A 14,324-nucleotide genomic window follows, 5' to 3' on the forward strand; every position below is an offset into this window, starting at 1 on the left:
ACAGTTTTCCTGAAACTTTTCATTTCAAATGTTTTAGACTGGTTTAAGCATAATTGTTCCAAAATGACAAGTAAATCTTTTGTATTGGGACTAGTAATTAATGTAGGTACCATTAGCAGAAACAGGTATTTTTTTTCAAGGTCTTATGTTTCTCAAGTATTGAATGGGTATTTAATGGTGGTTTTCTACATGTGCTAGTCCTCAAATAGAATCAATGTTTTCAGACATTTAGTTAACATCTGTGAATTATGCATCATTAGTAATAATTGGCTATTAATTCACTACTATATTCATGAATTTTGATTGGTTACATGTACATGTATGACAAAGATAGTTCCTGGGTGATCTGTTGTCAATCGAGTATACTATTAATCATTTTGATTTTGATGAATTAATCGAAGGACGAAATAAAGTAGCAGTTTGTTTAATATGATAGAGTGTGGAAATTGTGTAAGGATGCAGGTAAAATCCAATTTTTCAGATGATCGTCTCTCCTTTCCAAAATAACAAGCATTTTAAAAGATTGTTTTAAATTGATGCATATCTTTGTTTTTGACATTTAATCAAATGAAAAAAATAAGGGAAAATAATCTCTCTAGAATTTTCTTTCATTTAGCATTGGGACTTTTTTTTCATTCACACCAAAAACTATGGAAAAAAAAACAAGGATTTTATGAAAAACTATTTTAGACAATATGTTGTCATGGTTATAATTATGAAAAGAAAAGTAGGGTTACCATGGAATTTTTTTCGGTCACTAAATTGATAAAACTAGAGGATTCCAAATATCTGACATGGAAAAGCAGTTTTTCAAATAACCTTAAATTATATAATATATTTACATACAAATGTTAGATATATTTGTACTACTTAGTTAAATGATGAATTGTCCCAGGCATAAATATACCGGTTTAAATTAATCAATTGATACAGACATGACATGTAATATATTGAAAGTAATCCCACAGTATGTTGATAAAAGAACTAAAAATGGTGGGAAGTAATTTTCTCTAGATTTTTCATACATTTAACTATTGACACTAATAATGGCACCATTTTGTTTCCAATATTGGCAAAAACAACGAAAAAGTAACAAGGATTTTATAAGATTTATGTAGTGCTATTAAAGATGTTTTCCTGATAAATTAAGTACATATAGTTTAAAAAGCCATTTTATCTAAATGTAGTTAATTTATCAGGCACACATTTTTAATGGCACTACATGGATAAAACCAGAGGAATCCGAAAATCTGGCAAAAATTCAAAAACGAGGAGCAAACATCCTTAACAAAAAATTTCACTGTTGTTATTATGGTGTTATTATGTTTATTATATAAAAACTGACATGCTCTGGTCATCATCAATGAAACTACCTTTCATTTCTTCATACAATTTGTACTTTATTTGCTTCCCTCAAATCATGCTCATGTTGTTATAATTCCGTAGTATTGTAATACAATTTGTATTATGGAGAGCCTAAATAGAGTAAATAGAATATGTTTAAACTAAACAACTGGGGTGTTGATTACTTTGATCAAACACTTACGTTTAGACATTGATTTGTAAATCTATATAAAAAAAGCCAATTAAACATCATTAACATAGTTAGCAAAAATCTTGAATTTATTGATTTTTTCCAGCCTAGTGGGAAAAACTTAAAAAGCCATGATTTTACTGGGTAATATAAAAAATGACCAAAGTCATGCATGTATATATATATTTTATGAAAACTGAATCATCTATTACAAATGAAATACATGTATTTTCACTGATTATGGATTAAAAGATAGAGAGGTTAACATCGCATAATTTCCAATGAGCACAGATGGAAATTCTCAGGGCCTAGAAACCAATGACTACAATCTACTTAGGCTAATTTGAGCATTTGAAACAAATCTTTAAGTAAGGATTTTTAAGGAATTTAATATTAGACTTGTATAATAATCATTTTCAAATTGTTTCTAAGTTTAAGATTTTAAAATTATACATGTACAACAAACTCCATTTTCAAAATAGCCGTCAAAATGCATATTGCTACATGTAGCATTAGATATAAACACAGTTTTAAAATATTATCTTCTATTGTAAAATTGTATAATTTTTAGTCCACCACCATTTACAGCATAACTAGAGTGCTCAGAACAAAATGTTATATCTAGAAAGAATACATATATATAATATCTTGTACTGATATCAGATATGACAAATTATTCATTAGGTTTCATTTTCAAATCTCCTTTGAACTACCCCATGGCTAGAAGCAGGGTGCTTGCCTCTTGAATCATGAAGAAGAACATTATTACTTATTTGTCAATATCAACCTGTATGTATCTTTTTTAGTGTGATTTTCTTTTAATGCTGATGTACATATTTAATGTATATTGATCATAGTCCTTATTTTATTTTAGTAATCCTCCTTTAGAAGAAGACGATGTACCCCCTGGGGAATGGATATGTTATAGATGTCGGGTGGCTCCTAAACAACAAGATGTAAGTCAATAGAAAAAATGTGTAGTTTATATTTACCCCCTGGGGAATGGATATGTTAAAGATGTCGGGTGGCTTCTAAGCAACAAGATGCAAGTCAATATATTATACAGTGATATAAATATGTGTATTGTTAAATAATAGTTTAAAGTGGAAATGTTGAAAATTATTACACATCACATGTTCATCATGAACTTGAAGTGTATTCTTTAATATATATGCACATATATGCTTGATAAGGGCCCTGAGTTTACAGTCCACTAAACATGAAAATATAATAGTATAAATTATTGGTGGCAAGTTATTGTTTACATGGTTTATGGTCACATCAAATTGAAACTCAATAAATGTGATTATTATACATAGTAAATTGTCTAATATATATTTGTCACATGAAGTGCTGGACCAAGATTTCATGGTTCACAGAATCTGGAACATGACATGGTGTCCTATGGACATATATTCTATTGGAATGATAAATAGATAATTTCTATACTACAACATTAAATCATCTGACTTCTGAAGTTCAGGAAATTGTTTGAAGGGGTTATGATCAATAGCAGTAATTTTTATTTTGAATATAATTTTATGATTCTTTGTTCAGAAGGATGACGACACCTCTTCAGTTAATAGTGGAAGTAGTACTCAGAGTAACAAGCCAAAGAAATCTCGCTTGTCAAAAAATACAGCTCTGGAACTTATGGAAGACATGGAAGTTGAAATAGCAACAGACAAAAACCCATTATTCACTCTAGCTAGAGCTGCAAAGCTCATGAATCCAACACAATTTGAGCTCCCTAAAGATACTGCTCCAACTATGAATATGCCAGGTTGGTAACTCTCTTATTTTGTTAAGAATTGCTACAGTCAATGAAAAGGGAAAACATCTACATGTGTGGACCTATACTAGCTAGAAATCAATTAATTGAGTGCAACTCTGGCCATGGATTTCTTGGTTAGGCCACTTTTTAGCTCACCTGGCCTAAAAGGCCAAGTGAGCTTTTCTCATCACTTGGCGTCCGTCGTCGTCGTCCGTCGTCGTCGTTAACTTTTACAAAAATCTTCTACTCTGAAACTACTGGGTCAAATCAAACCAAACTTGGCCACAATCATTATTGGGGTATCTAGTTTAAAAAATGTGTCCGGTGACCCGGCCAACCAACCAAGACGGCTGCCATGGCTAAAAATAGAACATAGGTGTAAAATGCAGTTTTTGGCTGATAACTCAAAAACTAAAGCATTTAGAGCAAATCTGACATGGGGTAAAATTGTTTATCAGGTCAAGATCTCTGCCCTGAAATTTTTAGATGAATCGGACAACCCGTTGTTGGGTTGCTGCCCCTAAATTGACAATTTTAAGGAAATTTTACTGTTTTTGGTTATTATCTTGAATATTATTATAGATAGAGATAAACTGTAAACAGCAATAATGTTCAGCAAAGTAAGATTTACAAAAAGGTCAACATGACCGAAATAGGCAGTTGACCCCTTTATGAGTTATTGTCCTTTATAGTCAATTTTTAACCATTTTTCGTAAATCTTAGTTATCTTTTACAAAAATCTTCTTCTCTGAAACTACTGGGCCAAATTAATCCAAACTTGGCCAAAATCATCATTGGGGTATCTAGTTTAAAACATTTGTGGCGTGACCCTGCCAACCAACCAAAATGGCCGCCATGGCTAAAAATAGAACATAGGGGTAAAATGTAGATTTTGGCTTATATCTCTGAAACCAAAGTATTTAGAGCAAATCTGACAGGGATAAATTGTTAATCATGTCAAGATCTATCTGCCCTGAAATTTTCAGACAAAACAGACACCCTGTTGTTGGGTTGCTGCCCCAGAATTAGTAATTTTAAGAAATTTTGCAGTTTTTGGTTATTATCTTGAATATTATAATAGATAGAGATAAACTGTAAACAGCAATAATGTTCAGCAAAGTAAGATCTACAAATAAGTCAAACATGACCAAAATTGTCAAGTTGCCCATTAAGGAGTTATTGCCCTTTATAGTCATTTTTTAACAGTTTTCGTAAATTTTTGTAAATTTTGGTAAATTTGTAGAATATATTTTCCACTGTAATTACTGGGCCAAGTTCATTATAGATAGAGATAACTGTAGCAAGAAAAATGTCCAGTAAAGTAAGATCTACAAACACATCATGATCACCAAAACACAATTTTGTCATGAATTTATCTGTGTCCATTGTTTAATATGCACATAGACCAAGGTGAGCGACACAGGCTCTTGAGAGCCATTAGTTTTCATTTGTTTGTTTACGGATCCACCGAGCCTGTTTTTCTCAATTTTAAAATAAAAATAAAAACGATTTTGAAGATTTTTTTTTAATTCCACCGACCCTTTTCTGTTTGAAGAAGTACAAATAAAAATAAAAATATAATAAAACAAGATCTGCTTTTCTTCCCTGACCCTCGGAGTGGATTTAAAATTCTGTGCTGTTCCGAAAATACTGTGCGGTTCCCTGTTCAGTCAACGTTTTATCATGATCTAATGCGGTGAAAAGGAACCAGTTAAAAAGGTGGTTCCCTCTTTAGTCAATGTTTCACCATGATCTAATGTGGTGAAAAGGAACCAGTTGAAAATGGAGGACCAAATACGATTTTACTATACTTGCATTTACACATTAATTGTTGGCCATTTTTGGTGTAAATTTAGCGGTTGAACAAAATTAACATCGCAGTCGAGAATAATAAAAATGAAAATAATTTTCAAGATCATTTTTATACGACCGCAAAATTTGAAAAATTTTTCGTCGTATATTGCTATCACGTCGGCGTCGTCGTCGTCGTCCGAATACTTTTAGTTTTCGCACTCTAACTTTAGTAAAAGTGAATGGAAATCTATGAAATTTTAACACAAGGTTTATGACCACAAAAGGAAGGTTGGTATTGATTTTGGGAGTTTTGGTCCCAACATTTTAGGAATAAGGGGCCAAAAAGGGCCCAAATAAGCATTTTCTTGGTTTTCGCACTATAACTTTAGTTTAAGTTAATAGAAATCTATGAAATTTTGACACAAGGTTTATGACCACAAAAGAACGGTTGGGATTGATTTTGGGAGTTTTGGTTTCAACAGTTTAGGAATTAGGGGCCAAAAAAAGGGCCCAAACAAGCATTATTCTTGGTTTTCGCACAATAACTTTAGTTTAAGTAAATAGAAATCAATGAAATTTAAACACAATGTTAATGACTACAAAAGGAAGGTTGGTATTGATTTTGGGAGTTTAGGTCCCAACAGTTTAGGAATTAGGGGCCAAAAAGGGGCCCAAATAAGCATTTTTCTTGGTTTTCGCACCATAACGTTAGTATAAGTAAATAGAAATCTATGAAATTTAAACACAAGGTTTATGACCATAAAAGGAAGGTTGGTATTGATTTTGGGAGTTTTGGTCCCAACAGAATAAGGGGCCCAAAGGGTCCAAAATTAAACTTTGTTTGATTTCAACAAAATTGAATAATTGGGGTTCTTTGATATGCCGAATCTAACTGTCATGACTGTGTATGTAGATTCTTAACTTTTTGTCCCGTTTTCAAATTGGTCTACATTAAGGTCCAAAGGGTCCAAAATTAAACTTAGTTTGATTTTGACAAAAAATTAATCAGTTAGGTTCTTTGATATGCTGAATCTAAAAATGTACTTAGATTCTTGATTATTGGCCCAGTTTTCAAGTTGGTCCAAATTGGGGTCCAAAATTAAACTTTGTTTGACTTCATCAAAAATTGAATAAATGGGGTTCTTTGATATACCAAATCTAACTGTGTATGTAGATTCTTCATTTTTGGTCTTGTTTTCAAATTGGTCTACACTAAAGTACAAAGGGTCCAAAATTAAACTTAGTCTGATTTTAACAAAAATTGAAATCTTGGGGTTCTTTGATATGCTGAATCCAAAAATGTACTTAGATTTTTTATTATGGGCCCAGTTTTCAAGTTGGTCCAAATCAGGATCTAAAATTATTATAATAAGTATTGTGCAATAGCAAGTCTTTTCAATTGCACAGTATTGTGCAATGGCAAGAAATATCTAATTGCACAATATTGTGAAATAGCAAATTTTTTTTTAATTAGAGTTATCTTTCTTTGTCCAGAATAGTAAGCAAGAAATATCTAATTGCAAAATATTGTGCAATAGCAAGATTTTTTTTTTAATTGGAGTTATCTTTCTTTGTCCAGAATCAACTTAAATCTTTGTTATATACAATATACAATGTATATTCACTTTTTACTACCAACTGATAAATTAAAATAATCTTTACCATTCAGTGATAACAAGCAGTTTTTTTTACATCTTAATATTTTATGATGTATTTAAATGAGTAGTTATTGTTGCAAACTCCATTAGAAATTTTAATTGAGATTAGTTTTGGAATAAGGGAAAGGGGGATGTGATTAAAAAAATTGGGTTCAATTTTTCTCATTTGAAATTTCATAAATAAAAAAGAAAATTTCTTCAAACATTTTTTTGAGAGGATTAATATTCAACAGCATAGTGAATTGCTCTAAGAGAAAACAAAAATTTTAAGTTCATTAGAACACATTCATTCTTTGTCAAAAACCTATGCTGTGTCAACTATTTAATCACAATCCAAATTTAGAGCTGAATCCAGCTTGAATGTTGTGTCCATACTTGCCCCAACCGTTCAGGGTTCAACCTCTGCGGTCGTATAAAGCTACGCCCTGCGGAGCATCTGGTTGGAATTTTGTCGGCAAAGTTATTGGACCTCGGACCACTGCTAATTTGAACCCCTGTTTTAGACAGTTATTGAGGTTGACAACAGGTCAATTTTTGTTGAAGTGTTGATCAGAGAGTCGAAAGGAGCTGTTTTGGTTCAATTAAACATATGAGGTACCTGTCCAAGTAATTATGACATCTGGCAAGGCTTCCTGGGGTCCCAGAAAGAAGAAAAAATAGCCTTGCCAGATGTAACTAAAGGGAAGGATATTTTAACTTGCTGCCAGGGATGGGTGTCTGATTAATTGACCTTATTATCTAAATGCTTAAATATCTTCCCAACAAACCCAATAAGATTTATCGGAACAGAGATGGGATATGGTGAACAAGATCCCAACACAAAATCAGAACATGTATTGCTGTCATAGAATGTCTGACAATTAATATCTTTTTGAGATTTATGAAAAGGGACAATCACAGGACACTTTGAGATATAAGTTTATACTTAGCAGTGTAAAATAGCATAAAAAGGATATATTTTCAATAGGCTTTTATCGTGTGTATGCAGACTTTCACAAAATCATACATTGTATATCAATGCTGATACAGTTTTTCCTTGGTCCTCAAAAAATTAGTACCAACTCCATGTTTCCAGTGCAAATCCTCAAAATTGAATTCCATGTGTGTAGGATGAATACTTAATAATTATGCTACTATTTTTATACGACCGCAAAATTTGAAAAATTTTTCGTCGTATATTGCTATCACGTTGGCGTCGTCGTCGTCCGAATACTTTTAGTTTTCGCACTCTAACTTTAGTAAAAGTGAATAGAAATCAATGAAATTTTAACACAAGGTTTATGACCACAAAAGGAAGGTTGGGATTGATTTTGGGAGTTTTGGTCCCAACATTTTAGGAATTAGGGGCCAAAAAGGGCCCAAATATGCATTTTCTTGGTTTTCGCACTATAACTTTAGTTTAAGTGAATAGAAATCTATGAAATTTTGACACAAGGTTTATGACCACAAAAGGAAGGTTGGGATTGATTTTGGGAGTTTTGGTTCCAACAGTTTAGGAATTAAGGGCCAAAAAAGGGCCCAAATAAGCATTATTTTTGGTTTTCGCACAATAACTTTAGTATAAGTAAATAGAAATCAATGAAATTTTAACACAAGGTTTATGACCACAAAAGGAAGGTTGGGATTGATTTTTGGAGTTGAGGTCACAACAGTTTATGAATTAGGGGCCAAAAAGGGGCCCAAATAAGCATTATTTTTGGTTTTTGCACCATAACTTTAGTATAAGTAAATAGAAATCTATGAAATTTAAATACAAGGTTTATGACCATAAAAGGAAGGTTGGGTTTGATTTTGGGAGTTTTGATCCTAACAGTTTAGGAATAAGGGGCCCAAAGGGTCCAAAATTGAACTTTGTGTGATTTCATCAAAAATTGAATAATTGGGGTTCTTTGATATGCCGAATCTAACTATGTATGTAGATTCTTAATTTTTGGTCCCGTTTTCAAATTGGTCTACATTAAGGTCCAAAGGGTCCAAAATTAAACTTAGTTTGATTTTAACAAAAATTGAATCCTTGGGGTTCTTTGATATGCTGAATTTAAAAATGTACTTAGATTTTTAATTATTGGCCTAGTTTTCAAGTTGGTCCAAATGGGGGTCCAAAATTAAACTTTGTTTGATTTCATCAAAAATTGAATAAATGGGTTCTTTGATATGCCAAATCTAACTGTGTATGTAGATTCTTAATTTTTGGTCCAGTTTTCAAATTGGTCTACATTAAGGTCCAAAGGGTCCAAAATTAAACTAAGTTTGATTTTAACAAAAATTAAATTCTTGGGCTTATTTGATATGCTTTATCTTAATATGTACTTTGATTTTTGATTATGGGCCCAGTTTTCAAGTTGGTCCAAATCAGGATTCCATATCAAGTATTGTGCAATAGCAAGAAATTTTCAATTGCACAGTATTGCACAATAGCAAGAAATATCTAATTGCACAATATTGTGCAATAGCAATTAATTTTCAATTGGAGTTATCTTTCTTTGTATAGAATAGTAGTTGATAATATATGTTGGAAATTTGCCAGACATGACTATGATGTCATTTTCTATTTTTATTTGCCAATAACTTTATGTAAATAACTTCATTGGAAATTTGCCAATATAAAATGTTGCTGATGAAGCTTTTTTTCCTTATCTTATCTAAAATGTTTTTAGATAATGTATGTTGGACATTTGCCAGACATGACTATGATGTCATTTTCTATTTTTATTTGCCAATAACTTTATGTAAATAACTTCATTGGAAATTTGCCAATATAAAATGTTGCTGATGAAGTTTTTTTTTATTGTTTTATACAATAAACAATGTATATTCACTTTTACTACCAACCAATCTTTACCATTCAGTGATAACAAGCACTTTATTTTACATTTTAATATTTTATGATGTATTTAAAAGAGTAGTTATTGTTGCAAACTCCATTAGAAATTTGAATTGATATCAGTTTTGGAGAAAGGGAAACGGGGATGTGAAAAAAAAAGGGGGGGGGGGTTTAAATTTTTCTCATTTCAGATTTCATAAATAAAAAGAAAATTTCTTCAAACATTTTTTTGAGAGGATTAATATTCAACAGCATAGTGAATTGCTCAAAGGCAAACATTTTTTTTTAAGTTCATTAGACCACATTCATTCTGTGTCAGAAACCTATGCTGTGTCAACTATTTAATTTTAGATTTAAAAAGTTTGAAGAAGAAATCTTTAATTGATTTGTAAAATCTTGACATTTGTTTTGTGTAAAAAAAACCCATGTAATGTCAAAAATTTGATCACAATCCAAATTCAGAGCTGTATCACGCTTGAATGTTTTGTCCATACTTGCCCCAACTGTTCAGGGTTCGACCTCTGCGGTCGTATAAAGCTGCGCCCTGCGGAGCACCTGGTTTCATGTGTAATTAATATTTCTTTATAAATTTATTTCATAGGTTCTAGTAAGAGAAAATGGTGGGGACGAGACAGGAATACACAGAAGAAATTAGCACATGAGTTGGACAATGGGATAGTTCCATTACCAGCTAAAACATGCTTCATGTGTGATAGGTGAGACACTGGCACATAAAAAATAGAAAATGGGATGCATGGTTTCAATGAAAACCAGCATGTATTAATTGAGAAATGGGCAGTTTTAAAATTTAAGTTGTTAGTGAATACATCATAGTTTTTAGAGTCAGATTTGAAAATATTCAGTGTTCTCCCCAGGCTGTTTTAGCACAGCACTTTTCAGCGCTATTGCAATTCCCCGCTATCCTATTGCACTGACCGCAGCGCTATCCAACGCAACCGCGTCGCTATATTTTTTTCCGTATTTTTCAATTTTTTTCAAATTTCCCGCTTATTTTTCACTTCGGATCACGTGATCGACTGGTTACGATTTTTGAATGAATTATTTCCGTTGTATTAAAGTAACTTCACGGGACCAGTCTAATAAATTTTACAAAAATGGTGTTTTTGGAAGATCAAAATAAACAAAGATTTCAACATTGACATCGATTTTTTTAATTTAAAGAAAATATAGAGGCATATATGAATGAAATGTGATGAAATGAATTGACCGCATTTCCCGACGTCACTCACAAACTTGTTTTACGAACTTTGAACAAACGGTGATTTTAAAAACGATCAAACACAGGGGTTTGTTACAAATTATTTGCCAGGTTTACTATCCATACGAACCCCGAAAATGATCAAGTCTTTTAAATATTAATTATCCCCTATTCGAACTTATAATTTAGTCAGAAATTCTTCCATTTGATAACAATTTGAGAGGATATGATTAGCAAAACAAACCTAAGCTGATACGACTTGAGAAATTTTACTTTCTCGATGTCCAGCTTGGATTAGGCCATTTAAATATTATAAAACGTTTAGGTCATAAAAATCAGAAATCTTTATGCTAAAAAATGTCAATTCCTGTCAAACGTCGTAAGGTAAACAGTACACTGCTACAGTTTGTTACAAAACCAAACAGAAGCTGACAATGACTTTATTGTTGGTCCTACATGTTCTGCAACATTACCTGATGGTGCTAAGAAATCTTGGCACAGGCAGTCTGGTGTAGATCCATCATAGAAAAAGACTCTTCCTTCAGTTTTATACATAGATAGTATGAAGATTTAATATATGAATTTACAATGGAGAAAAAAAGACTCTTCAGACTTCTATATCCAGACAATAACATTAACAAACAAAGCATCATTAAGGGATACACTGTAACTTCCATGAGCATGACAAGGACATCATAACAAGAGGAAACATCAACAGCATGATATAATAAAAACACATAACAAATCAATTACAAACAAACCGCGCGCCGCGATAAAGTTACTGAGAATTGTCGAAAATTACGCGCTTACCACAGCGCTATCCAAAAATCCTAGGGAGAACACTGATATTTATTTTCATTTTTATAAGACCGCAAAAATTGCAAATTTGTTGGTTGTATATTGTATCACGTTGGCGTTGTTGTCGTAGTCGTCCGAAGACATTTGGTTTTTCGCACTCTAACTTTAGTAAAAGTAAAAAGAAATCTATGAAATTGAAACACAAGGTTTATGACCATGAAAGGAAGGTTGTGATTGATTTTGGTTGTTTTTGTCCTAACAGTTTAGGAATTAGGGGCCAAAAAGGGTCCACTTAAGCATTTTTCTTGGTTTTTGCTCAATAACTTTAGTATAAGTAAACAGAAATCTATGAAATTTTAACATAAGGTTTATGAGCACAAAAGGCAGGTTGGGATTGATTTTGGGAGTTTTGGTCCCAACGAATTAGGGCCCAAAAGGTTCCAAAATTAAACTTTGTTTGATTTCATCAAAAAATGAATTATTGGGGTTCTTTGATATGCCAAATCTAACCATGTGTTGAATTTGATGTATGCCTTTTTGTGCTACTTTGTTACATTTGTTGTTTATGTAGTGATATTAAGATGATAACACAACATTGACTGTTGTACCCCTATTTTTGACATTTTTACTCTTTGAGTATGTTTGTTTTGTTCATGCATCGTTGACAATGTAATGGAATTTGATGCGACTGTCATACAAGTGAGAGGTTTAGCTAGCTATAAAACCAGGTTCAATCCACCATTTTCTACATTAGAAAATGCCTGTACCAAGTCAGGAATATGACAGTTGTTATCCATTCGTTTGATGTGCTTGGACTTTTGATTTTGCCTTTTGATTTTTGATTTTCCTTTTTGAATTTTCCTCGGAGTTCAGTATTTTTGTGTTTTTACTTTTTTTTTTTTTTCAGATTCTTAATTTTTGGTCCTGTTTTCAAGTTGGTCCAAATCGGGGTCCAAAATTATTATATTAAGTATAGCAAGAAATTTTCAATTGCACAGTATTCCGCAATAGCAAGAAATCTTCAATTGCACAGTATTGTGCAATAGCAAGAAATCTTCAATTGCACAGTATTGTGCAATAGCAAGAAATCTTCAATTACACAGTATTGTGCAATAGCAAGAAATATGTAATTGCACAATATTGTGCAATAGCAAGAAATTTTCAATTGCACAGTTTTGAGCAATAGCAAGAAATGTGCAATTGCACAGTGTTGTCCCGTTTTCAAATTGGTCTACATTTAGGGCCAAAGGGTCAAAAATTAAACTTTGTTTGATTTTAACAAAAATTGAATATATGGGGTTCTTCAATATGCTTAATCTAACCATGTATTTAGATTTTTAATATATGGGCCCATTTATCAAATTGGTAACATTGAGGTCTAAAGGGTCTAAAATTGAACATTATTTGATTTCATCAAAAATTGAATTCTTGGGGTTCTGTGATATGCTGAATGTAACCATGTATTTAGATTTTGGATATTGGACCATAATAGGTAAATGTCCAATTTAAAAATTTTAAGTTTAAGTTCTTAGACCACATTCATTCTGTGTCAGAAACCTATGTTGTGTCAACTATTTAATCACAATCCAAATTCAGAGCTGTATCAAGCTTAAATGTTGTGTCCATACTTGCCCCAACTGTTCAGGGTTCGACCTCTGCGGTCATATAAAGCTGCGTCCTGCGGAGCATCTGGTTAACTGGTATAAAATGCATTATTTTTTTAAAAAATTTTGTATAAGTAATAATATTAGTATTTTGTCTTATCTTTTTCAATCAACATTACACTTCTACACTAACAGGAGCTTTTTCAGGCAGGACAGAAGTGAAGAAATCATTTGCCTTTTGCAACAGCAGAGGCAGATTGGGGGTGGGGGGGGGGGGTGCCCTTTTTGGGATAAAAATTTGTTTGCTTATATAGGGAATCACTGAAGGGTGACTAGAGCTGTCCCCTTCTAAGGCAGTCAGTGGGCCCCAACTTATGAAAATTTCTGGATCCGCCACTGAACAGTGTAATTGGTAAAGCCATTTCACATTTTCAATTGTAATGCCTGCCTACTAAAGTAGGTGTCACATTATCTTATAATTTAATTATTTCAGGAGCTGCAGAGTTGGTCCGCTGGTCCAATGTGACTATTGCCCTTTACTCTACCATATGGATTGCCTGGACCCACCAATGGTTTCCCTGCCAACAGTCAGATGGATTTGTCCAAATCATCCAGAAAATTTTGTTGTAAGTTATTGAATCATTAAAAAACATTATTTGCTTATAACTGTCAGAGAGTAAACAAAAGTCATATGTAATAAAAACAATGTAATTTATATCTAAGAAACATGTATGAAGCATTTATTCTTGTAAGACCCAGTCAATTAGATTTTTATGAATTTGATTTATAATTGTATGGAATGCACCTCAAAAGCACTAAAATTGCTTTCTTTTATTGGGAAATATTCTTTTTGCTCTTTCCAGGATCAGAATCTACTACAGACTGTTAGTTATTCAGAGAGGATCAAACTTTGGAACAGATTTAGTGGTCATATAAACCAGGATGGAATAAAACTGGACTTTTTGAAGAAGGCTCACAGAAAAAATCCTCCATTCAGAATCAAAATGAAACATCCACTACGTAAAACAACTGCGGTAAATTAGATAAGATATTTTGCAATGAAGTGAAGTTAAGAAAATAATAACAGTGCGAGAGTAAAAATGGCTGGACCTGAAAATA

General features: G+C 32.3%; 1 protein-coding gene across 2 annotated transcripts in view; it reads left to right on the plus strand.

The window, feature by feature from the left end:
- LOC143075440 (PHD finger protein 12-like) overlaps nucleotides 1–14,324 on the plus strand; it is a 42,341-nt gene that overhangs the window by 11,658 nt on the left and 16,359 nt on the right. For both annotated transcript variants that reach the window (XM_076250852.1, XM_076250851.1), the window contains exons 3-7: nucleotides 2,409–2,490; nucleotides 3,092–3,317; nucleotides 10,186–10,300; nucleotides 13,699–13,831; nucleotides 14,069–14,239. In XM_076250852.1, coding sequence (XP_076106967.1) covers nucleotides 2,409–2,490; nucleotides 3,092–3,317; nucleotides 10,186–10,300; nucleotides 13,699–13,831; nucleotides 14,069–14,239 — 727 coding nt within the window. The remainder of the gene's footprint in view (nucleotides 1–2,408; nucleotides 2,491–3,091; nucleotides 3,318–10,185; nucleotides 10,301–13,698; nucleotides 13,832–14,068; nucleotides 14,240–14,324) is intronic.

This window comes from Mytilus galloprovincialis, chromosome 5 (genome assembly GCF_965363235.1).
Source record: "Mytilus galloprovincialis chromosome 5, xbMytGall1.hap1.1, whole genome shotgun sequence".
In the NCBI taxonomy this organism is placed as follows: domain Eukaryota; kingdom Metazoa; phylum Mollusca; class Bivalvia; order Mytilida; family Mytilidae; genus Mytilus; species Mytilus galloprovincialis.